Source organism: Phalacrocorax carbo, chromosome 1, assembly GCF_963921805.1.
Source record: "Phalacrocorax carbo chromosome 1, bPhaCar2.1, whole genome shotgun sequence".
Lineage (NCBI taxonomy): Eukaryota > Metazoa > Chordata > Aves > Suliformes > Phalacrocoracidae > Phalacrocorax > Phalacrocorax carbo.
Window position 1 is genome coordinate 81,684,075 of NC_087513.1, and position 24,686 is coordinate 81,708,760.

Here is a 24,686-nt window from a genome sequence, read left to right on the forward strand (position 1 = left end):
CTTCAAGTCGCATTCTGCTCCAGCTTCCTCGAGGCAATCCTGACCTAACTTGAAGATGGGAACTCACTCCCTACTTGGGCACTGCTACACACAGATTTTTTTTTTTTAGGGCTGCCATCTCTTAGAACTAAAATCTTCAGGAAATTCAGTCACAACTGCTACTTGCAAAGTAAAACTTATCATTCAGCTCATCAGTATTCATTATTCATTCCAGGCTAGCCTGCAGATCTTAGGATGACTGCAACCAAGTTTTGCAGCTGTAGTTCATGTTCCTGCTAAAAGGAAAGTAATATTTGAGTAGCTTTTTCTTCTCTGATAAAAGATGAATTACTCATCTGTTGATTACACCAACCTACACACACAGGATGTTCAAAAAGAAGGGCCACGGATCAGGCTGTAGGACTTAAAAACACAGAGGGAAGTGGGCAGGCACCACAGAGGCATGAAATGTTGCAGTACACACTGTGGTTAAGGAAGCAGTATTCCAAGGTAAAGACTAACTCACAGGAAGCCCCCATACAGCTTCTGTAGAAGGCAGCAACAATGGAAGGTATAAACTTAAGTCATCTGAATATTCAGTTGACCTGGATGCCAGTGGCCATCACACCAACCCATCTCGTAAGCTGAGGTGCTAAGCCTACAGCTTAGTTCTCACCACCCTAAGTTATAACCCATTGCACTTTCTTGGACTTTGACAAACACTGCTACCGTTGGACTACAGCCATGTTGGATGTTGGCAAACTGAACACATGCATCAATAAAGGCCAATGGTATCCTTGGGCTGCATTAAAAGGATTGTGGTCAGCAGGTTGAGGGACATTATCCTCCCCCTCTACTTTGCCCTAGGGAGGCCACATCTAGAGTACTGTGTCCAGTTCTGGGCCCCCCAGTTTAAGACAGACAGGGAACTGCTTGAGCAAGTCCAGCACAGAGCTACCAAGATGATCAGAGGGCTGGAGCATCTCCCTTATGAGAAAAGGCTGAGAGACTTGGCTTTGTTCAGCCTGGAGAAGAGAAGGCTGAGGGGGGATTTCATCAATACTTATAAACATCTGAAGGGTGGGTGCCAAGAAGATGGGGCCAGACTTTTCAGTGGTGCCCAAGAACAGGACAAGGGGCAAGGGGCACAACTTGGAACAGAGGAAGGTGCACCTGAGTATGAGGAAAAACTTCTTTCCTGTGAGGGTGACAGAGCAGTGGTACAGGCTGCCCAGAGAGGCTGTGGGGTCTCCTTCCCTGGAGACATTCAAAATGCACCTGGACATGGTCCTGTGCCCCCTGCTCTAGGTGTCCCTCCTCAAGCAGGGGAGTTAGACAAGATGATCTCCAGAGGTTCTTCCAATCTCTACCATTCTGTGATTCTATGATAAAACAAAGGGTGGTTGAAGTCAGCAGTAAACTTTCATTATGGTTGACAGCAATCCAGTGCAGCTTTTCCAGGTGCCAGTTCAGTCTCATGCCCCCAATTGCACAGCTGACAAAAATGCTACTTCTCAGTTCTGAAAGAGCTCAGGGACAGGGTAGGTCTCAAATTCCCATATACGATTAGGTTTTTCCCTCCAGGCTCACTCATATATCCAAGAAGAAAATTAGATCAACTCCTTTTCTGGAGTCATTCCAGTCTCTGTACGACGCATAAAAGCATGATTACCATTTGACTTTTTTTTTAAAATCCAGACTTTTTTTTTTAAGAAGGCCCCATTAACACAGAATAGTGCAACGCGTTACAGAGGAGTGCTGTATGGCTTGTAGTACCCCTTAGACAAGTAACATTGTGTAACACAAACACGGGCAATACACTTGTGCATTAGTCCAGAGCTACAGCCACAGCCTGACCCTCAACAATTCTGGTGTTTCGCATAATCACTACCAACCTCCTTAGGAGAGAAAGGTGGGAACAAGCAAGAACTACTAAGAACTAGTACCTGGAGGGCAAAGACCAGAAGCTCCTCGGAACACAGCTGAGATACTACAGTAGGGGAAACACCAGATACCAGTATAGCATATCAATTTGCTGGTAAGGACCCAGGTCCATAGGGAGCCCGCAGCAGAAGATACTTTACAGAAAAAAAACAACCAACAACAACAAAAATAAACACCAACAAACCAAAACCAAACACTTAAAAAGCCATTTAGAGTAGAAGTACAGGACAAATTGGTAATTCTTTAGGCTAAGGGTTCCACATTAGTATCTCTGCTCCCTCCCATATCCATTTTAAACTGAAACAGGATAGCTCCAGACAGAGCTGCTGCTGCAAGCAGCAACTAGAGCTGTTCAGTAACTTCTCATGCAACTTTTGTTTTTTCCACTTGGAAAGCTGAGAGTTGGCACACATGCCATAAAGCCCTTGAGATTGTACTTTGCTGGCTCTGAAGACACAAAGCACAAAGCCAGCCACTGAGAAAAGTCCTGAGTGTATGCTATGGGAATCTGCCTTGTCAAGGGACTGAGGCCAGGTCAGATGCCAGGGGAAAGAGTTACGTCAGACAGGCTGATGTAAGAAAGCCCAGAAGGCTCCAGGATAGAGCCCGGCCTGTTTGCATCACAGTGCCACTGCCTGCATACCACCAGTATGACAGTCATCCTTTGCCACCCTGTATGAAGTTGACAGTAAAAATATTACAGCAGTAACATTTTAGGAATATAATGAAGAACTGCTTTTGTTTACATGCACCAAGGGAAGGAAGAATACCGATATCTTCCCTAACATGCTCTGACAGTCACCTTTTCCATTCCTTGGAATTCCTTTCAAATACGGCATTGGCATAGGAGTTATTTCCTGCTTTATACTAAAGCCCTAGTGATTTAAACACAACATGTTATGCAAGTTGAACTCCTTGCTATCCATCAAATAGTATGATTAATAAGCATAGTGAAATCTCCTCTCCCCCACAAACATACAATACATCTTACTCTTTATTAAGTATCAAATTGTCTCCAACATAAATTACATCCAAATTACATAAGTTTCAAGTCGGATATTTTATGTACAATATTTGTCTTCAGATATATCGTTATAATTTTAACCTGTAACATAAAAAGCAAACCTACATCAGTACCAAATAAAGCATTAAAATGGTAACAAATATATAACTTTTTAGAAATGCTTTTAGAATGCTAAAGTTAACGACAGATTTTTATAGTGCAGCAGTCTTGGGTTTTAAGCTCTTAGACCATTTCTCTGTTTTTGCGGATAGCACAGCAGAGAACCATACTGAATATCATGCCGAAAATCTGTAAAGAAAGCAAACGCATTAGAAATCAGGGGACCAAAGCACATTCTTCTATCAACACAGGGACAAGCACAGCTGCTCTTCCCAGCCCAGAGGCCATACTAACCTTTGTCATGCAGTTCATATCCCTACCCCTCCCTTCTCCTCCACCCCCAAATTTCAGCACATTCTCATCAATCCCCTTCACCCTCAATACTTCAGAATAGGCCAGCTATAAACCACTGCCATATCTCCTCAGAAATTAATCATCCCAGGGTATTTGCATCAATACTTTCCTCCAGAGAAGTCAAACAAAAGTGCCAATTTTCTTACTAGCACTGTTATTTCAGTTCTCTAGCAGAGTCTTTAATTGTTATAAAGAAAATAAAAGCAAGGATCCCCAAGAGATATTAGGATTAAGACATGAGCTGGCAACATGACCAATACATCTTTGCCCTATTTATACACACACTGCCGAAACATCTTCACCCCTGCTGAAACTACAAGGAGGCAGATCCTAATCCAAAGCAGAAGCAGGGAGGTCCAAGACACCCTGCCCTCCGCGCTGCCTCAGGGGCCCGCAGCGCACACCCTGATCCTGCTGGTACCTGTCATTAGTGGAACAGGCTCATAGACTGCCATGACAGGCACTATTCAACAGAGTCCTGCTGTAAGTATCCTTTGGCCATACAGCTACCCTCTAAATAATCTGGAAACTCACCATTATTACAGCAATGCCAAGGCCAACTGCTCCAATCACGTTCAATTTCGAGTTGAAGACATCATCAATGGCAGCAGGGCATGACTAAAGAGAAACAGACTGTTCGTTAGTGTTTCATACATACAAAAAGTTTGTTTCCACTTGTTTGAGCTCAAGTCTGCCAGTTGATGCTATGCCTTTGACCAAGTCTGCTTGCACTGGAAATGAAGACTCATCTTTTGAAAGCTGCTTTGAGCTGGCCTTTATTTTAACGTCTTTAAAGAGAACCAGGGATGTTCCAACAAAAGTTGTTAGAGAAGTTTAAGTCTGCTTTTTAAGCATCTAAACCTCTTAACCGCACCTTCGCTACAGCAGGATTCCCTTTTGAACACTTGCAGCTGATCAGGTAGATCAGGACCAACAGCAGTTGTACTAGACTTGGCTTGTTACTAATGGCTGTCAGCATTCAAGTTGCTGTATTGCTCAGCCCTTCTCAAAATAGATTACAGTAGCAATTGGAATTATCAAGAGTGGCTTCAAATTTTGCAGACATCTTATGAACGCATGATACATGGGGATAGCAGGATTTCTTGAGCTGCATGCATGCCTGCTAGGCTATGGGTAGATTCACAGAGGTACCAGTTTGAAGCTCCCAGGAGAAATGAATTACCGTTGCAACTGAAGAAAAATTTAAGTACAGTCCTTTCCCCAGCTAAGACACATGGTAGCCAAGAAAAAAGAACATGGAACTTTTACAGATGTGTAAGTCTCTACAAGCCTGATAGCTGGTCAAAGTCTCATCCCAACTCCTGTCCTACTTATTCCAGAGGCAGGCTACAGCGAGCTGCTGAAAACTTCTTTTTAGTTTTTCCTTATCCAGTCCAGAAGGAAAGACTAAAAATCAAGGATTAAAGGGATATACTGGCAAGAATTAATCAGTTAAATAAGAATATCAATACAACACTGCTTCTTAGCAGCACACAGATCAACAGCACCATTACACCCCTTTAATCTTGAAGTCTATCTCCTGTTTTTCTACAGTTGGGACTAGACCATAAACACATCACAGGATGAAGTCAACAGATGACACTATAACACACTTAGCAGAACAAAGGCAAAGAATAAAACCTGCATGCTGTCACAGCTACTCCCATATAGCCTAACTTGTAGCAGATTGTATGGACAGGACTAAAGATAGAGTCTAAATACAGATTGAAGTGTCTCATGTGGTCAGGTATCTGAAGGCACAAAATAATCTGTAGTGAAACGAAGAGCACAAATAATGTGGGAAAAAAAAAATCAGCTCATTATTTGAATTCCTGCATTGTAAGAACCTTATTTTCTACAGGAAGACTCATACAGGCTGTCTTGGAGCATGAAGCAAGAGCGCAAGACAGTTGTAAGAAAAAATGGAAACAGGGTAGTTAAGAACCATAAAAGATGCCTCTCCTGTATCTGTGGCACACAGGCACCTTTGCAGCAATATTTCAACAGGGGAATCTGGTTCACAGAATTACAGGGGAATCTGATTCAGAGAATTGGCTTCACAGCTGACATACTTACCTAGACAAACCACCAGTGCATTATCCCCCTCTCCTGTTCTTGCTAAAATTTCAAACCTGCTCCCATCCCATGGTCTACTTTACCCTAACCAAGAGGGGAGGCAACAGCTCCCATGCAGCACCAGGAAGCTGCTCTGGCAACAGGAGAAGCCTGGAGAACAGAGCTTGCTTTTTTTTTTAGGTGAAATTTTGGCTTTAGGCTGCCCATCATGCCACTGAGTCTAGTGACACACAAACTGCACATTTCCTGTGCAAGTTCAGATTTCTGGCTGACCCTGCTTGTTCTTTCCACAGTAACAGTATAGTGGTTTTCCACAACTGGACTGATTGTAGATATAGGTTGCTAAGTAAATGGGACATGGGAATTTCCTGTGGACTGGAAGGGTTTACTCAGAAATGTGGTTCTCATTCTACTCATTGGGCAGAGCTGCTGGTAAGATAAGTCATGCTTTACCATTACAGAAACCGACTCCAAGATGGTCTTCTTTGGACAGGTGTCCATGAACTGTGCCTCGAGACCTCCTGTAAGACCACAGCAGTCTAGCTACAAGAAAAAAACAGGAAAATAGAACGAGGTTAAGTAATCCTTATTTTTGCTCTGTATTTGGTAAAAAGGAGAAACAGATTACATTAGGTTTTATCACAGACCTTACGCAAATTTGCTTAGGAGTCCTGCCAATGTGACTACTATAAACCTGATTTTAAAAAGCCTTTATTTCATTAAAAGGACAATATTCTGAAAGGAAGAGCTAGATCTCAGTAAGTATACACACATTAATTTTGGTGACAGCTTGTACTCCTTATAGACACAAAGATAAAACTCCTCATAGACATGCAGATACGTGCATACTATGGTGCCTCTACACCACGCCACAGATCTATTGTTTACCAACTTGCTTCTAGGTTTTAGGAAAACAAGAACATGCCTTTCAGAGATTCAGAGGGACAAAAAAGCATACTGAATTCACTGAAACTATATTAAAAACATCTCTGCAATTTGTTACTAATACTCTGGTTTCTTTCAGTTACTAAGGTATAGACTTGTATATGGGACTGGATAACATCGAGAACAGTGTGAAGAAGCTGCATTAATGTCTAGTTTATGTATAATCATGTACTTACAGCTAACTGTAATGCTTTCAGGGTCTCTCTGGCAGCTGCTTGAGATCTCTTTTTGTAGGTTTCCATGTAGAAGTCCTTTAACTCTTCAATAACCTGCAGGATAGCAGAGATATGGTTATTACTGTCTTACCTTAATATTAGTTATTGAAAACTTGTTTTGAGTAAGTCATTAAAAATTCTGCAACCTACAACACCCATCCTTTTGACATGTAGAAACAGAGGGTGGAATCAGAGGGTGGATAGCATTTCTCACCTGGAAAAGGTGAACTTAACTGGTATACTCACCTTATCTTATCAACAGATAAGATTCAGTTTCCCTTCCAAAGCTCTGAACTTGTAGGAGGAGTGACAGAACGAAGTCTTTGCCCACTGGTTACACAAAAATGTGCCCTACCCATTTCTGTACCACAGAAGTTTCTATACTCCCCTGTTGTATTATACAAGTAGAAAAGCAACCCTGATCACCAAGCACCTTATTTTGAAACAAGACAGAATCTGATGGGACAGCCCAGATCAGTCACGTTTTAGGATACAGAAACATTCAGCCCATAGCTGACCCAGCTCATATCTAGAAATGCTAAAGCCCCACTGATGACTGTCTTTGCTTCACAGCTCAGCCAGGTACTGCCTGGAGGGCATCTCCATCATGCAACAGCATCTTGGATTCTGGCTTCTCTGCTACAGTCTCATTTTTAAATATTGGAGTTTAATGTCTCTATTTTTTTGCTAGAATGTATCTTTTTTCCTCTCCTCCAAATCCCCTGGGTGATCAGGATTTGACTAGTACTGGTATAGGTTTCAGCAGACCGCTAACTTTCCATGGGCACAGTCATAGAATCACAGAATAGTTTGGGTCAGACAGGACCTTTAAAGATCATCTAGTCCCACCCCACTGCCATAGGCAGTGACATCTTTCACTAGATCAGGTTGCTCAAAGCCCCATCCAACCTGACTTTTAACACTTCCAGTGATGGGGCATCCACAACTGCTCCAGGCAACCTGCTCCAGCACCCCACCACTGTGCTAACTTTTAAGAGCAACCTACCTTTTCTTTATTTGCAAATCCCCAGATTGCAGCAGCAATTTCAAGGGCAAAAATCACAAAAAGGAAGAAGAAGAACTGGAAAAGAAAGACCACATAATTAAGATCACAGCACCATGAAACAGCATCACACACAGATACTGCAAGCTTGTCTAGTCCCCAGCATCCAGTCTTGTGGGAACTGTCACTCAGTCAGGTTCCAGTTGGAGGCCTGAAACACTGGTAGGACTAGGAAAGAGTACATATTGCACTAGATCAGCACTTCTTCCCAGGAGCATCAGAAAGCCTGGCAGTGTTTTCCAAGCGTAAGTCCTCCTTTTTGATCAGCGTTAATTAAAACCAATCATCTGTTAACTCAGACTTTGAAGTTTCCCAGATCACTCAGACACATCACAACAGTCGACACCAATTCTCTTCTCTGGTTTGTTACTCCTATTGCTTTAGGAGTCATTAGTCAATACTTAGCTTGCCACCAACTCCCAGAGAGCTAATGGTCACTTTGTTGTGTATCCCATAAAATAGGAATAAGTGTCATCTCTGTGTTTAATTGACTAGGTCCAAAACACCACTGACATTTAAAAGCACTTTAAAGAGAGATGTTCAGAATTACTACAAAGGGCTAGAGGCATCATTTTGCAAGAAATACATGAAATTAAATTCTTCCACAACACAGAAGGGGAATTGTTCTTTCACCGGCTATAGTAGTAGTCTTTTATTAACTAAGTCTTCTGGTTATTTGGATGAGTAGTGCCACAAGGGTACAGATGTGCATGAACCCAGTAAGCTCCACTGGCCCCTCCAGTCTGAAAACAATGAGGTTGCTCTCCAGGAATTGGCTTGCAGGACAGTTGTCAACTAGAAGAGCTCATCCTGTGATTATGAACAGTAGAGGCTTGTTGTTTCAAGGATCAGATACCACAGTTCTGATCTCAAAGATTAAAGACTGCACAGCCCTCAGAGGTCAGAACAAGTTGTTTAATAAATAGCATTACTCTTGTCAACAGTTTAGTTCTGTGTTCACACACACTCCTAGTCTTGATACTTCAATGTCTGAATATGTCACTAACTCCTGAAGTCATCCTGTACTCAAATACAACATGGACATTTGGATTTAGGGCCAGAAATGGAAACTATATTTAACATTTTAGCATTATGGAGGTTATTACGCCATAACAATCAGTATCTGCCGCTCTAACTGCACAGTAATATTTTCCTTCCTTTCTCATCATGCTGCTAAAGAAGTTAAACACTACTCTGAACACTTACCAGGCCAAGCATACATTGAGATTCCTGCAATGCACCACAGCATCCCAAGAAACCAACCAGCATCATAAGTGCACCAGCTCCAATAAGGATGTAAACTCCTAGGGAGGAAAGAGAGACATGTATACAGGCTAGCTACGACCCCCGCAGCAAGGTATATAGTTGCTCCAAATAGCATTTGTAGCTTTTGCCAAGGTTTAAGTTTCTTTACTGAGGTGTTCCAAGCAAAAACACAGTTGTGCTTCATTTTCAAAGCAAACACACCTCAAAACTTGTGGGGAAATGTATTGATCAGTAAAAGACTTCAACTTATAACAATGCGTACCACTATTGTAGTTTCACAAGTTTTAGAAAATGAGCAAGATAAAGCCATCTAAGACAAACTGTAAGACACATCTTAAAACTGGCTCAGAGCCAGAGTTAACCTCTCTGCAGATGACAAGTGTGTTGCAATTACAGACAGCTGGAACTAGTGATTTACCAACATCTGAAAATTCTTGAAGCATGCTTCCTCTAGGAGAATGGGTATTAAAAGGCATCATGGTCACCTGTCATGAGTCTTTAAATGCTTTTCTAGCCTGCTCTCCCATCAGCAAACACTGATTCCACCAGTCATGGCAGTACAAGTTTACACTTCAGCTGCCTAACCTGACAGCCTCCCTAACTACAATACACTTGGCATTTTCTGCTTTTGCAAAAGCAGATACGTCTTCAAACCATACCAAGTGGCTGAGCCTATAGACCATTCTGCCCAGAATTCAGGTAGTGAGTGTGTTGGAGCATAGAGGGCAAACATTTCTGGGCTAAAAGACTTCATTTATGCCCAATCCTTTCCTCCTAAGCTTGGGAACTGCTAGCTGGTGAGAGCAGCAAGACGTAGCAAGCAAAACAGCTCCCAAAGGACAGTAAGAAAATATTATTGGGGTGGTGAAACATGAGACAGGATCAGGACAAAGCATGTAGAATTAGTATGACATTTCTATCAATATAGACAAAATACAGTTCTGCCCTTCAGAGACCCAATCAATACTAGTTAAAGAAATCCATACATAAGCATTTGCAAATTATATTTTTCTAAATGCAAACCAATAAGATTAGCTGCCAAAATAAACATCTACTTGATTAAGCATATGGAAGTTAACAAGTCTGACATTTCTTATCAGCAGGAAATTCCAGCACCGATTGCTTTACCCCAGCTTAAACTTGTTTTATTTTAATGGAAATAAACTGAAATAAGAGGTTCTGATGGACTCTATTTTTAGTAGTATAGAAAGCTTTTGAGGTAACTTGCTTTGTTACTACATGCAAATGGACAGATTCTTTCAATTTCTTATTGGAAACTGTAGTCAGTAACTACTCCCAGAGAAATATGTTAAAACAGCAATTCCTATTAAACTTCTTTTTAAAACTCAGTTTAAGCTACAGAGATTTCAAGTAGGTTTCACTGGCTGCATTCAGCCAGTAGCTTAAGTGTCACATCACAAAACTTGTGTTTTAGGAGGTTGAAGAGTTGTTTTAGACTACCCAAAATAAGACTTGTTAAATATTCAGCTCAATAGCTAAGCTTAGACTTCTGTTCTCTTTCCAAGGTCCAGTTAAAAGCATATGGAAATCTTTCTTGCAGCTGCAAGAACCCAGGTTGCTACCATGCCAGCATAACAAGGGTGAAATACAACTTTTCTCACAGATAAGCCGTCTGCATGCCTGCGGCCTCTTCATGAAGGTGCACAAACATTTCAATATTCCCACCTGTGGTCTCTAACAAGCCTAACTCATCATTCCTAACAGCACTCCCTGTGGGCACAGGCTACCCTAGTACTACAAGGCTGCAACATGAGTTGCACCCCCCATCATGCCTTACGCAGTCTTTATTGATGCTTTAGACACCAGTTTAGGTGTTGTGACAGGTCAAGTAGCTCGCCACAGGAGCCAGTTTTCTTGGCAAGAGAAAGACCAACCAAACCACGCTGTGGATGGCTAACAAGCAATGCATACAAGACATGGCAAATCCAGGGGCTACAGGGATGCGAAATATGTGTAAGGACTGCCCAAATCAAAGATGACAGACACATATGTAAGAAAGGTACATATTTGAATTTGCTTTCTGCCCAGTTGTTACAGGTCTTCAAATGCAACTTGGTATCAAAAAGTTTGACCACCTACAGGTGACAACAACTGAAGCAGCATGTGTTCCTATGCTCAAGCCTAGAAGTGACTGTAGAGATCAAAAATCCTACAGTTCAGATAAAATCCTATTCATTTAGGAACTCCTACAACATTAGATTAACAAACTGAAAACATGCATGTTTGTCCCCTAATTGGTAATCTTGTAAAACAGAATATAGACCAGGTGGATGTTATTTCTTGATAACCAAAGCTACAAACATCTAGTTGCCCACACAGACCAAGATATTTGTGCATCCCTTCTACTATATTCAGTGTAAATTAGCATACGTAGGGCCTCACGAATTAGACAATAGTACATATGCTCCTTCTAAGAGATGAGGAGACAGCTCCAGTTTGGGGTACCTTAGGTTGATTACTTGTAGGGGAATAAAAAAATTAGTTATTGGTGTCATCTGTGACTACTCATTTAGCTTAGAGTGAAACTTTGCTGACTCATATTGTGAAAGGCATCAGGAAGATACATCCTCTGTGTCTCCCAGGAGTCCCCAGGATTACAAAACGCTTACCCAACAGTGCCCAAAGAGGAACTGCAGGGTTTAACCTTGGAAAAGATGAAGTGATATACAACGCATAAGAAGCCAAGAAACCACTAGTACAACACTGCTGTCTGCACAAGAGCTCACAGCAGAGGCTCACCCCCTACACCAGCCAGGGGAAGCTGCTCTCTGCCCCACCAAGGCTGTTTACGGCCATTTTGTCTTTAGCCTTTGGAAGATGAAGGCTTCTAAGCAGTCTGGAAATCGGGGCACAGAAGTGTGATCTATCACCCCGAGTCACCTCTGAGCTTACCCGTGTAAAATGTTGTGTTGTTGGATTCCAGTTCAAAGATGCTTTTGGTCTGTGAATCAAACCGAAGCCATAGTCCAATCGCAAGAACTGCTGTCCCTGCAAGCTGTAAGAACAAGTAAGCCTTGTTAAATTATACCAATTAATACATTCACCCTTGCATTAGTAACAACATCAGAAGTGAACACAGGCTCTGTTATTTAAAGAGGTGGTGACAAAGAACCAGCATAAAAGGATGGGAATACCAAAACAAGAACAAACTCAGTTCCTGACATAAGACATGTAGTTTAAGATGTAAATGCATCTGTAAATGACAACACACAAGAACAATGTCGTTCTTTACTGAAAATAACCAAGGTTTACCAAAGTGCCAAGTGTCAGTATTTCCACTGACCCCTCCACCCATTGTTTTATTCTGGGTGACTAATGACATTGCATGGCTTAGTGATCTTAAATCTCCACACTGAAAGACAAGTGTATTTCAAGAAAAATCACGTTGTAAGGCCAGCTAAAAGTTTTAACATATAAAACCAACTGGTAAGAATCCAGTGTACTGCAGTATAGAATTTAGAAACAGGATAGAACCAATCCAGTAAGTCACCACACCAACAGGAAGAAAATACAGGCTGCTGAAACAGCGACGTTGCTGTGTGCTAATCTGGAACACCACAATCAAGTTTTAGATAATATTTAGTTTTATTATATTATTGCCTCTGCCTGTGTGCCTCCAGGTTCCTTTTAACATCAGTGCCTGTGTTCGCAGCAAGTCACTATGTGTATAAATTAGCTTCTGGATGAAATATCTGGCAGAGAAGTGTTGCAAAAAAGAGGGAATTGAACTTTGGCAAGGCAAATGCTAACAGTTTGCTTTGAACACAGTGAATCTTCCCTGCTTTTAAAAGAGAAAACCTGGGGTCATCTTGCATGCAAAACCAAAAAAGAAAACGGCACACTAGAAGGCTTGAGTGTGTGTTTCTCAGATCCTCCTTCTCTCCTTCGAAGGCCATTTAACTATCAAAAAAAGCTCTACAGAAGTAAGATAAGGACAGAAATACCACGCATTGCAGCAGACATTAAAAACTTAAACTTAGGAATGAGCAATAAGCTTAGAAAGTCTGGAGCTGTCGTTAGGCTAAGCGTGCATGCAAAGATAAAGCAAAGCCTTATCTCTGATAAGAAGCTCCTTCTAGAAGGGAACAACATTCCTGATTTGCCTCCAAGAAACTGGAAAGAGTTTACTTCAAAATTTTAATTTTCTGTGAGAATATGGAAGGAATTCCCACAGAAAGCACCTGACACCAAGCCCAACTCCCCTGCCCCCAGGCTCTCCCCACAGGGAGCCTGAGTGCCTTTTCTCCCTGCTAAAGAGGTCTTGCATGCACTGAAGGCAGGCAGAGATTTGCTGCCTGTGCCTGTTTTGCTAAGGTCCTAGGCAGTCTCATCCAGAAAACAAACAAACAATAAAAAAAGCTTTGAAGATTCACACAGGACAAAGAGGACAGAGCTAAGCAAGTGAGTGTTTAAGGGAAGGTATATCCCTTGCAGCTTCTCAGCAGAAAGCATCCTAAGTGAAGTGCTGGAGGGCTCAGGTATCAGTGAAGAAAAGCGAGAGGCCAGCCATGCCAGAAAAACCAGCATTTCTTGTATTTCTGGCACCTGACTCCCAAGCCTGCCTCAAAGAGGAGCTGCAGGGTTTTAGCTGGGAAAAATATGAAGTGATATGCGCTGCATGAAGAGCCAAATGCAAACAGAGGCTTCCAGACCTATGCAAAAGGCACTTTGTTGGCATCACAGGTGCGTAGGCACCAGCTTACTCACAAAGCACGCAGCAAGAACAAAGCCTGCACATACCTGCCACTTCCCTTGTTAGGGCTACGCTGACAGAGTTAGTTATGCCGAAGGACCTTGGCAGTACATAGTATGTCACAACAGCGTTGTTATTTCCATTTATTTTGCCACAGCAGCACCCCAGGAGAATGGAGAGGTGCAAGAAGGGGACTGGCAGAGAGAAAGGTTGCTGCTCTACCTGCAAAGTGCTGCTGTAGCAGTGAGCGCAATCTCATCTCACTTCAGTGCCTCACTTAAAAAAACTGAAGGGTTTAGTGATGGAAAAAACTTCACGTGCTGCTTCTAGCCTCCAGTTAAGTCACCCAGTATTTAATAATACTCAGACTCACTTTCCTAGGTCATCAAACAGTCTTCAGCTTTTATAGGCCTCCAGATCTGGAGCATTAGGAGAAGAAACCTACAGCCGCTGCTTGTTTTACTAGGAACTCAAATTGCAAAGCCACACCTAAGTACACCCAGCTGTCTGCATCTACCTCTGCCTGTGGTTTGACAAGCCTCTGTGTTCGAGTAGAGCACTCAGGACAGTGCTGCAAAGTGAGCAGGGCATAGAGGACTGTAAAATTAAAACCCAGAGCTGATCCCCCAGCAGACCTTTAAGGACAGACTATTCAAATTGTGGAAACTCTAAGCCATGCTACAACTATGTAGATAATCTTACAAGTCCAAGCAAAGCAGAAAGCTCGGTTAATGATCTCTTTGAGAAACAAACTGGTTGGTTAACATTAGGGAGAGCTGACGTACTTAATATGACTCCTTTTAAAAACAGACTTAACTCTGGGTGGTGGGGAGTAAAGTTTAAGTATCATGTCTTCTTGGGAAAGCAGTCATCCTGTGAGAAGAGTTATCATCACCAGGGAGGCAAGAGATTTATTATGGGATCACAGTAGAGTGATACGTTATGTCAGTGAACTACACCAGATCACTAAGAAAACTGTGACAGAAGAGTGATCATTCTCTCCATGTGGGACTAGGAAAAAAAACCAAGACACACACTCCTTGCAAGAAAAAGTGACTTTTTGTCTTGGTTTCTTAAGGAAAGCAGACTCGTGTTCTCAGTTTGTGCTCTTCCTACCCACTATGACCACTGAACTATAAAAAGGCAGTTTTAAAGCAGAAGGCAAGAAAGTAATTTGAAACTTCAAGTCTTCATCAAAACAACGAGATACTACTGTGCCAATGGCGGCCTTGAAGGAAGAGGCAAGCGCAGCCCCGCAGGCACCCGCTGTGCTTGGCGGCGCCCCAGAGCACGCGGGAGCTGGTGCACAGCCGCCCCCTGCCACCCGGCGCAGGCTTTGGCAGCCATGTTGGGGTGCCTCCGGCAGCTGTCGGTCCTCCTCCCCAGCAACGGCGTGCAAGCCCTCCCGCCTCCGCTGCATGGAAGCAGATCCCCTGAAGAGCTGGTTGTTGTGTTTTTAATCCAAGTGTTTTCCCAATTTAACAGGCCTGTTTTGACACAGCAGTTGAGTAAAACAGGATATTTCTAAGTAGATCTACCCTGTGCAGAATGAGAAATTTAACAGAAAGAGCAACTGTCTGTTTTCCTGAAGCTAGTCACTTTGAGTGCACAAAAACCTACGTAACTAAGAAAAGAGCAGGTTTGTGCGCATATGAAACATTTCAGTAGTATGTTTCTGTAGTAACAAATATAGGAAAGGGAACTCAGGTTTTTTTTTTTTTTTAAAACCAATCTGACCAAAATGTGAAGTTGAAGGGGTACTATTCACTGACTGTATTGGAAAAGTTTGCGTCAGTCATTTTCCAAAAACAGCATGTCCTGGCACAAGTATGCTACTGATGTCCCTGCTCAAGCTAGTGAGGCTTCCTTGTGTTCCCTTAACCACTACTAAGCATTTTACAGCTCCCAGCACATTTCTGCTTGACTTATCTCTATTCTACAGCTGCAATTGACATAGGGCAAGCAAGGATAAAAGTACCTGGTTATTCCTCCTCTAGTCACATGGAGGCTCCTTGGTTTTTTATGTTTTTGTTTTGTTGGTTTTGGGTTTGTGTTTTTGGTTTTTTTTTTTTGCATCACATGCAAACATACCTCCATTGCCTTAAAGGTTATACTCCTGCAGGCATCTTTCTGACTGTTATACAACCAGAAACACACCTTTTTTGGTCTGTCTCCCACACAGCCCTGCACCTCCTCTAGTGAGCCTCCTGTGCAGCAGGACTTCCCACCTCCCACCTGTCCAGCCCCGTACTCTGACAAGTGCCTTCTCCAAAGTCAACAGTTTCCATTGCTCTGGTCTTCCCCCTCACAAACTACATGGTTTTGCCTCTGAGCATATCTAAGGGTGTATCCTGATACTTATCTTTGATACCCTGCTTTCTTTTAGCCTTCCACAGGACAAGAAATAACTGACAAAGGTTCCATACCACTGCAGCAGACAGCCACTGGATACTTGAGACGAGAAACAACCGATCTATCCTGGAGGCAGAAGCCATACAGAACATTCTGCCCTCCTTGCCTCACCATACTTTGCTAGCTTCAATATGAGCTTGGAGCATTCAGTGCTGAGGCATGCTATCAAGCCATTTCCACTGATTTATTTTTTTCCCCTTTAACACCTGAGGTTTCAAGGATAGTGTCTTCTAGCAGAAGGCTTGCACAGGGAACCATTAAATTTCATGATACTGGTGTAAACACATATTAAAAGCTTGAGCTTTTCAAACTAGAAATTCCTATTTTTGTTAACATATCCCATGATACAGCAATGCATGACTACTTTGGGAAGCTGCAAAGTTTATTTTATGTTTAACACCTATTTTGCAAGGGCTATTTTGTTCAGTCTCTTCTGACCTAGTCACCTTGATCCATCTCAAGAAACCACAATCCCCAGCCAAGTACCCCACTAGCTGCAGTCACCTTACAGCATCTTACCTTTCCACAGACAGAACCACCTCTCAAGGGGCTCAAGGTCCAAGCAGTTATCAAGTCCTTATAGCTGGCAGACAAAGCTTAGGGATAGGGATACCCCTCCCAAGCATTCACCAGGTTACTACCAGCCCTGCCTCCACTTCCACAGCATGGAGGGAGGGATAGAGAAGAAATGAGACACTGCAAAAACTCCTGATACATGGATGAAAGGCTGTACAGAAGACCACAGGTTCTGCTATTTTAACACATTCAGGTCAAGCTTACACACCACTTCTGTCAAGTTTGTGGCATTACCTCTAGGAGAAGGTAAGTCAATATGTGGGAATACAGTGGAGTTGGTCAAAAATAAATACTACTTTCAGTGTTGTCAGCTCAGCATTGCACATAACAGAACACTGTTAGTAATTTTTTTCTTGGATTAAGAGATGTCCAGTTCTACATGGCTGTTCCTTATGGCACACCCAGGGTGTGCCAAGAGTACACTGGAAAAGCCACTAGCTTCTGTTCACCTCAGACACAAAAACTTTTTGCTAAAAATCTGACTCAGATCTTCCTCTGTGTAAGACAAACAGCTTTTCCCTCACTGTGCAAGACAGCATATGAATGAAGGCAGAACCATATATACAACATTGTTAAGCATACAGGCAAAGAAATTGGGAGCATTATGAGCAGTAATGAACTGTCTGTTTCTGTCCTGTTACCTGCTGGTACTCTATAAATAAAACCCACAAACATTAAGTACAGATGAGGCTCAACATCACTCTGAACCTTTAATTACAGGATTACTGTTTTCCACAATGGCACAGGTTTTCAAACTTCTAGAAAAAATCCTTCCTACCAAGTGCTTGCAGTTATAAGAAACTGCAGTTATAAGAAACTGCAGTTATAAGAAACTGCAGCTATTTCCAAACTCCTTTGGAAAAAAAAGTAGATTGGAAAGGAAGTATTTTCTTTCTGCTTAAGCTAGTTTCAAGAATGTTGTGGGCTAAGTTAATGTCACAGTGTTTATTGCAATAAAGTGGTGTTCTAGTACAGTAGGAGCGGCATTACAGAATTCCTGAACCACTGCCAAGACTAGTGCCCATTTCATACAGGTTCCTATTCAGAAGCCAGTCTCCTATATTTGCAATTTAAATTACAAATAGGAGGTAGGACTGCTAGAGCTCTAAGTACAAGTAGCTTCTCAAGGCAACATGGTCCAACTCCATTCCTGGCTTTACAGCACTTACCAGATTTAAAACACATTGAGCTGAGCCCAAGCAGCATTTTGATTCATATGCTGCAGTCAGCAGCTAAATCAGTTGATTATAGAAAGCAAAAGCAATTAATTTCTATTTGTTTTGTATGTGTATGCATTTACACGTACACACACATGCTTACCTCCCTGCCTACCCAGCAAGTCCACTTCTCCACTTGAGCGGGGAATACCCTCTGCAGAAGTGAGAGCACTGAATTGCTACTGGCTGTTCCCAGTGCAGCGTGAGCAGATGAGATTATGGCTCAGAACAAAATCACAGGTGTCTTCAAGTTACAGAAGAAGAGCGCCCTGCAGGCCTAATCTTACCTTAGCAGGGACTCCCATAGACAAATACATTTGTTTATATAACAAAACACTCTGAAGGGTAGAGAGCCTAGACAATATGGTTGCCTTACAGCGTAATGGAGCAAGAAAATAATCGCTCAAAGACTCAACATGAACTCTGACTGTACGCTACAGCACTTGGCTGCCTACAATACATTAAATTATAAATATTAGCCGCAGATGTCTTTGCATTCCACAAAATTCACAAGGGAAAATCTCTGCATTGAAGTTTGCTTTTGTTCAGCAGCAGAAAGTCATTGGGAGAACACACAGGCACACAGTCCATATGCGTGGCCATGCCAGGCACTTGCCCGACACACACCAGACTGCTCAGAGGAGCTGACAGTTTTACTAGAAAAAGACTTTGGCACCAGGGCCAACAAGCCTGAGCAAACCCAGCGAGTTAAGGGAGCTCAGTTAGAGGTAGTCACTCATTACAACACTCAATGTAATCAAGCACGTGCTTGCACCAAGGTTGTTCAAAAACAGCTTTGGTAAGACCACTTAGGTGCAAGATGCATAATGCAATGTTTCCATTGACCTCCTGCCAAGCTCAAGTTGGCTTGGTAGAAAAATCTTTGTTACTCCTGTATCAGCCTCAACACCTCCCTCACCAACTCCAATTCTGACCCCAAACTTGCAAAGACCTAAAGTAGTACACCTTTCATGACAGACCACACCAAAGATTCCATGGACAGTGCCAGTAACCTTAAGACAGAAGAGCTGTAGGCAAACCCAGGTGGGAATACACCAGCCCTACCAAAGCAGCACAACAGCAGTGAGGAACCTGGTGTTGCAGCAATATTTGAACTGAAGGCAAGATGCAGCCACCCCTCTGAGAAGGGACTGGATTGCCTAACTTACTCATCTACTTAAGTGCAACAGTAAAAACTATTCCTTGTGAGTTAGACAAATGTATGCAACGCCTAAACCAGACTTCAGAGGCATGACAACCATTTCTAGCAACCATCCACAAGTCCCCATATCTGCCTTTCAGGCCACAAGCATGTTTTTTAACTAAAGTTCTGGAGTCACAGAAGTTTTAGGGGACATCATGCTAGTGAGATAGATGTCTACACTGGTTCTACCAACTGGAGAAGGCCATCAGGCCAGTTACCCTTATAATCTAGCGCAGCATCCTACCAGGGGGCACCTCAGGAAGCGTATCAGAACAGGGCAGACAATAGCCTTTCCCGGGAATAACCTCCCACTTTACCAGTTGAGCACTTAGAGGTTGTACAAAGACACAGACAGTACCTTTGGAGAACAAAAGTTAACCGTGGGCTGCCAAGCACTGCATTCATTAGGTATCCCTTGAACTGCATACCTGCAGGGGAGAAAGCACCACTACAGTGTGCACAGCTGCAACCTTTTCTGAAACTTCCTCTTTTCAGTCTTAATGCCCTTCAGTTGTTGTTCACCAACTCTTTCAATACAGTCAAGCCCTACCAACTACCTGGCCAATCGTGATTCTACAGGCCTCTAGCATGTTCCCCCCATCTGTTTCCAGGATGAAGAATCCCAGTTCACTCAACAATTCCTGATATAGCATACACTCTCCTCTTTCTTTCCCAAGGACTACCAAGCTCCACTATGTTCCTCTCAAGGAGAGGAGAGCAGCCCACAGCATTGCAAGATGTCAGCACACCATGGATTTATGCAGTGGCACCATCTTTCCAGTTCTCTAGGTCCTTCACTTCAGAAGCTGGTTTTCATCTGCTGCTACCGAGCACCTACCTGATGCTTTCATGAAGCCACCGTAGACCCTCTTAAGATTTCATCCCTCTGGCAGCAGATGCCCCTGAACCAACTACTTCATAACTCCAGGCTGCTTCCTGCTCCTGCCTCCCACACTTTACTTGATGCTTACCTTTGCCAAGTGTCACACTCTGCTTTGTCATGTAGCCTGCTATGTCAGCACGCACCTATCTTCATTGCTGCGCATAATAGATGCTACTCAAGGACTGAAGCATAACCTCACAATGCTTTTGCAAATTACACGGGACTGTATTGACCACCACGCACTTTGCTCCTGCATGCCAGCTCTGCTGGCTCTCTCCACAACAGAGCTCTACCTTATCTCAGCCCTGCCTCTGCTCAGTCAGCGATTTCACCCCTGCCAGGATCTTACTCCAGCACTGCTTAGTTTCTGTAAGAGCCTTGGGAGTTCCAGGAGACATTGAACAAGTGAACTAACTCTAACCAGCACGCTCTCTCCAAGATTCAGGCTTCTGAAAGTCAACAGCTTCATGAAGTCTGACTTCCCCTTACAGTAGCCATTCCCTCCTCCTCAACGTCACATCTCTGTGGGTACACCAACTTATTTTTAAAGTATCTTCTCCTCTGCCTGTTCCAGAGGCACCACATGTGCCACTCTCCATGTAACCTAGAACAACCTAAAAAAAAAAACCAGCCTCAAATTCACTACATTCCAGCCCTCTGGCACCGAGGTAGGAGGTGAGCAGGAAGTTTTACCTAATCACAGGGCATCTGCAGTTCTGAAGTAACTGTTGTGTGACCCTGGCAAGTTTTTAATCAGCATTTGCTGTTGTTGTTTCACCTTTCCATCAAGAGGTCAATTCAAGCCTGTGAGGAATTCAGAGTCAAAGACAGGTTACAGCAGAGAATTTCCCCAAGGTCTTCCCAAAGCACACACAATACGAGAAAGTACCACAGAACATCACTCCTAACGCACTTTTACACCTGGATGGATTACTGTCTGTAAGGACTCCCAGGGAAGCTCCCTAGTCCTGATGTGTCTGAAGAGGGGTATTTTAGGTGGGTTTGCTTTTGCAAGTTACACCTAAAGCTTTTTTTTTTGGTTAGCATTATTATATTTTTTGTATTTGACCCACCAGCATTCATGAACCTTTACCTCCTTTGAAAGTTTCCCAGGTTTTTTGTTTTAATAGCCTACTATATCCAGCTGCTCCATTCTTTCTGCTTCCTCTTGCCCTCGCTCAAGTCTCTGATGGAGGCAAATATATGCCACCTAACACAATCTACAAATACCTGTAGATTTGCTGCAGACCATTTAAATTCCTCATCTGTCCTTCTGAGGCAACTTTTTTTTTTTAAAAAAAAAAAGAGGGTACTGTGTAAGCTTGATCACAGCTTCACAGGACCTCTCAGCTTCTCTTGCACCAGGAGGTGCACTAAGTCTAACTACATCATTGTCACTGTTCCTGAGTAGTACTTGAGTAATAGGAGCCCACACCCATGGACTACTCAGAAGCAATAAAAGGCTTGTTCCTCCTCTTGAGCAGGGGGGTTCCCAAGGCCAAGAGCCAGTCACTGATGGTGCCTTCAAGTTTAGGATCGGAATTGCACCCAGGCGCAACATTTTTGCTCAATTTACTCCCATTACTTAATGGACTTTTCACATCTCTGCTGCCGTAAGAAACATTAAAGCCTTCTTTCTTGTTAGGGTTGTTCCTGTCCTCTAGTGCTGCCTGCCTCAAGACAACTTCTCTTTCCACTGTTCATTGAGGCTTAACAGCCTAAAATAAAAATAGCCCAAGAGATTGCTACTTTATTCTTCCATAGAGGACATGAGGTTCACTAGTACCATCCTTGAAACTCCCCTTTAACAGTTTTGGTAGAGCACAGATATATGCGGTGAGCCCCGAGAGTCAAGAACTACTCCAGCTGGTCTACAAACACACTTATCCCCGGCTAACCCCAGATGCTTGCATTTATTGCCTCCGGGGGCTTCCAGCCTCTTGTCAGGATACCCCAAGAGGAAGAAGCATTCATCTCGCTTCTTCTCTTCTTTCTCTTCTTTTCCCCACATCCTAGCTAGGTTTAAGTGAGCACAGCCATCCCCTGTGAAGGCCACTACAAGAGCTGCATCCTCATGGCTCCTTTGGGCAGCAGCACCAGCCTACACCCAGTACAGCCCCCCTCCCCACCAGCACTCCTCCTTCCATCCGTCCTGTCAACAGATCAAGCCTGCATCTGTGCTTACTGGGCAGCCAAAGGTGCAAGTGAAGCTTCTGAGCTTTATGACCATGAAACCCCTAAGCACAAATGCCTCCTGAGCTAAACTGAAAGACATTCCCTATTCTCAGCCATGGGGCCTAGAGAGCAAAACAGCGACACTCACATTAAGACCATCTTTGAGGCAATGCCTTTACCACAAGCAGCACTCCTGCACTCTAAAATAGTTTGCAGAAAGTCTGCAGCTTTAAAAAAAGAAAAAAAACACAAACCACAAAGGAAACCACGAATATTCCCACCTGTTTCAACAAGAGGTTTAGGACCTCACAGACCCCAAGGTTTCAGGCAGTGCCTTCTCAGGTTTTTTCTTCTTACCAGCTATAACCCTCCAAATATGACCCCCTTCCTCACCCTCCCAGCAAATCTCAGGTGGCAATACATGCTTTCCTGTGCCCTTGTAAAGTTACTCTGCACCGATTCCCTCATTTGCAGCCCAGTTCCATTTTCTTACTTCACTGAAACCCTTTTTTAAGTTGAGGGATCACAAGAACTTTATCTGTTAGCATTGCGTCTCCCAGTCGTCACGTACACAATACTGTAACCGACTCCAGAAGCGGTTTCTTTACGCAGCTCCAACTTGGTTTCTCCACACCAGAGGGTGAGGAGTCACACACAAATTTCTTCACCGTAGCAGTTAGCCAAAAGAAAGTTCATTGTTTTTAGCGTCACACTTCACACCTACGCGTTAGGCACACAGGCTGTTGTACTGCATTCCCTGGGTACTTTTCCGTCAGGCAGGCGACGCTAAATTCAGATGTCCACGCCCCGAGTGCTTGAGAAGCAGCCGTAACCTCTCAGTTAAGCCCTGTTTTCTGACACTGCCTGGCAAACAAGACACAGCTGTGCCAGAAACCATGCTGGAGATACGATTTCCACTTGTGCTCCTGTACTCCCACAGATTAAACTATTGCAGGATTTTCTTTATAAGAGGCTGCCCAGGAGGAGATCCGAGGCTCCTACCAAGATGTGCTCAGATCTGCACGGTGACCACAAACGCTACCTCGCGTGGGACCGGCTCACTGCCCCGCTACAGTTTTCACACCAGAAAAGCTACAGAGAGATACAACCCACAAGGAGTTTTGGAGTGAGCGTTGCAAGTGCTGCTGGCGTGTGTGTGTGTGTGGAGAGATCTACCTTCACACCTAGCATCTCCCCACACACACTCGCTAACAGGCAGGGCACGCAGCCTGCCTGGCCAAACCGCGGTCACACTAAAAAAAACAAAACAAACAAACAAACAAACAAAAGGACACGAAGTAGCGAGCTGGGTCTGTACCTTACTCAGACACCTCCTGCCGAGCACATGGCACGCAACGCATCTAACGCCGCAACAGGTACCCGGGCGCCGCCGCCCGCCCTGCGCGACCGCCGGGGACACGCCCGCCCTGCCCCGCCGCGGCGAGGCCAGGCGGCTCCGGGCCCCGCGGGGGAGGACGCGCCCGCTCGGGGCCACCCCCGCGGGTGGGGAGCGCCGGCGCGCGGCCGCGGGGAACGGAGCGGTGGAGGAGCCGCAGCCGTCCCGGGAGCGGCGGGGGAAAACCCTCAGCGTGGGGGAGGGAGGGAGGGAGGGAGAGGGTGAGTGGGAACAGGGCCGGGGACCCAGCCCTCTCCTCCCGGGCGGCGCGGGGGTGCGGTGCGAAAACCTAAGCGAAAAGGCAAAAACCAAACAACAAAACAAACGAACAAACGACCGCTCCCGGCACTGTGCGCCCCCCGGCTCCCTCCCGGGCAGGCAGCGAGGGGCAAAGTCCCGCCGCGCCCCGGGCTCCGCAGCGGGGGCTCCCCCGAGGCCGGCCGCGGGTCCCTCACCCAGAAAATGAAGTTGAAGCCGAAGAGCAGGTACTTGATGCACTTGGTGCCTCCTTTGACGGGCATGGTGATGGCGGCGGCGACAGCAGGCGGGCGGCGGCAGGGACGGTCGCGGCGAGGACACCTCTTGCCGGCGCCACTCCTTAAGCCCGGATCTCCCCAAGTCTCTCCCGGTCTCCCCGCGGCTGCCCGGCCCCCGCCCCGCCCCGGCCCCGGGCCACGCCCCGGGCCCGCCGCCCAATGACCCGCTCCCGCCGCCGCCGCCGCCCGCACCTGCCACCGCCCCGCCCCTCCCCGGGATCCGCCCCCCTCCCCGCCCCCCGCCGGGGCCGCGCCGGGAGGGGCACCGGGGGGCTCTGCCGCACACGGCCCCGCGCGTCCCGGGCACCGGCGGCGCCGTCGGTGCCCAGCTGCCGTCCGCCGTCCGGGGGGAGGTAACTCGGTGCTGCAACAGCGCGATGTGCAGAAAACCGGGCAGATGGCAGCTGTGTGCGCGCCCGTGCTCTGCCTGCCCTGGCATAGGTTTAGTTTAACTTAAATGCATCAGCCTAGCTTAAATGTTTGGGTTTTTTTTCCCCGTACAAGATAAACTTTAATCTTTCGAATATGTCTGTGCAAAGCTATAATCATCCGATTTAGAAAAATCAGGTGGGATAGGTTTCAGCCTGCCAACTGATGCTCTGTAACTG

At 44.7% G+C, this 24,686-nt stretch overlaps 1 protein-coding gene across 1 annotated transcript; it reads right to left on the reverse strand.

The window, feature by feature from the left end:
- Window positions 1-2,899: 2,899 nt before the first annotated feature.
- On the reverse strand, window positions 2,900-24,206 carry CD9 (CD9 molecule). Its single transcript, XM_064462164.1, has 8 exons — window positions 23,998-24,206; window positions 11,879-11,981; window positions 8,906-9,003; window positions 7,643-7,717; window positions 6,598-6,690; window positions 5,930-6,019; window positions 3,935-4,018; window positions 2,900-3,235 (listed from the first exon to the last, which is right to left on the reverse strand). The coding sequence occupies exons 1-8, from the start codon at window positions 24,061-24,063 to the stop codon at window positions 3,170-3,172; spliced, it is 675 nt and encodes a 224-aa protein (XP_064318234.1). The 5' UTR covers window positions 24,064-24,206; the 3' UTR covers window positions 2,900-3,169.
- Between the last annotated feature and the right edge of the window lie 480 nt (window positions 24,207-24,686).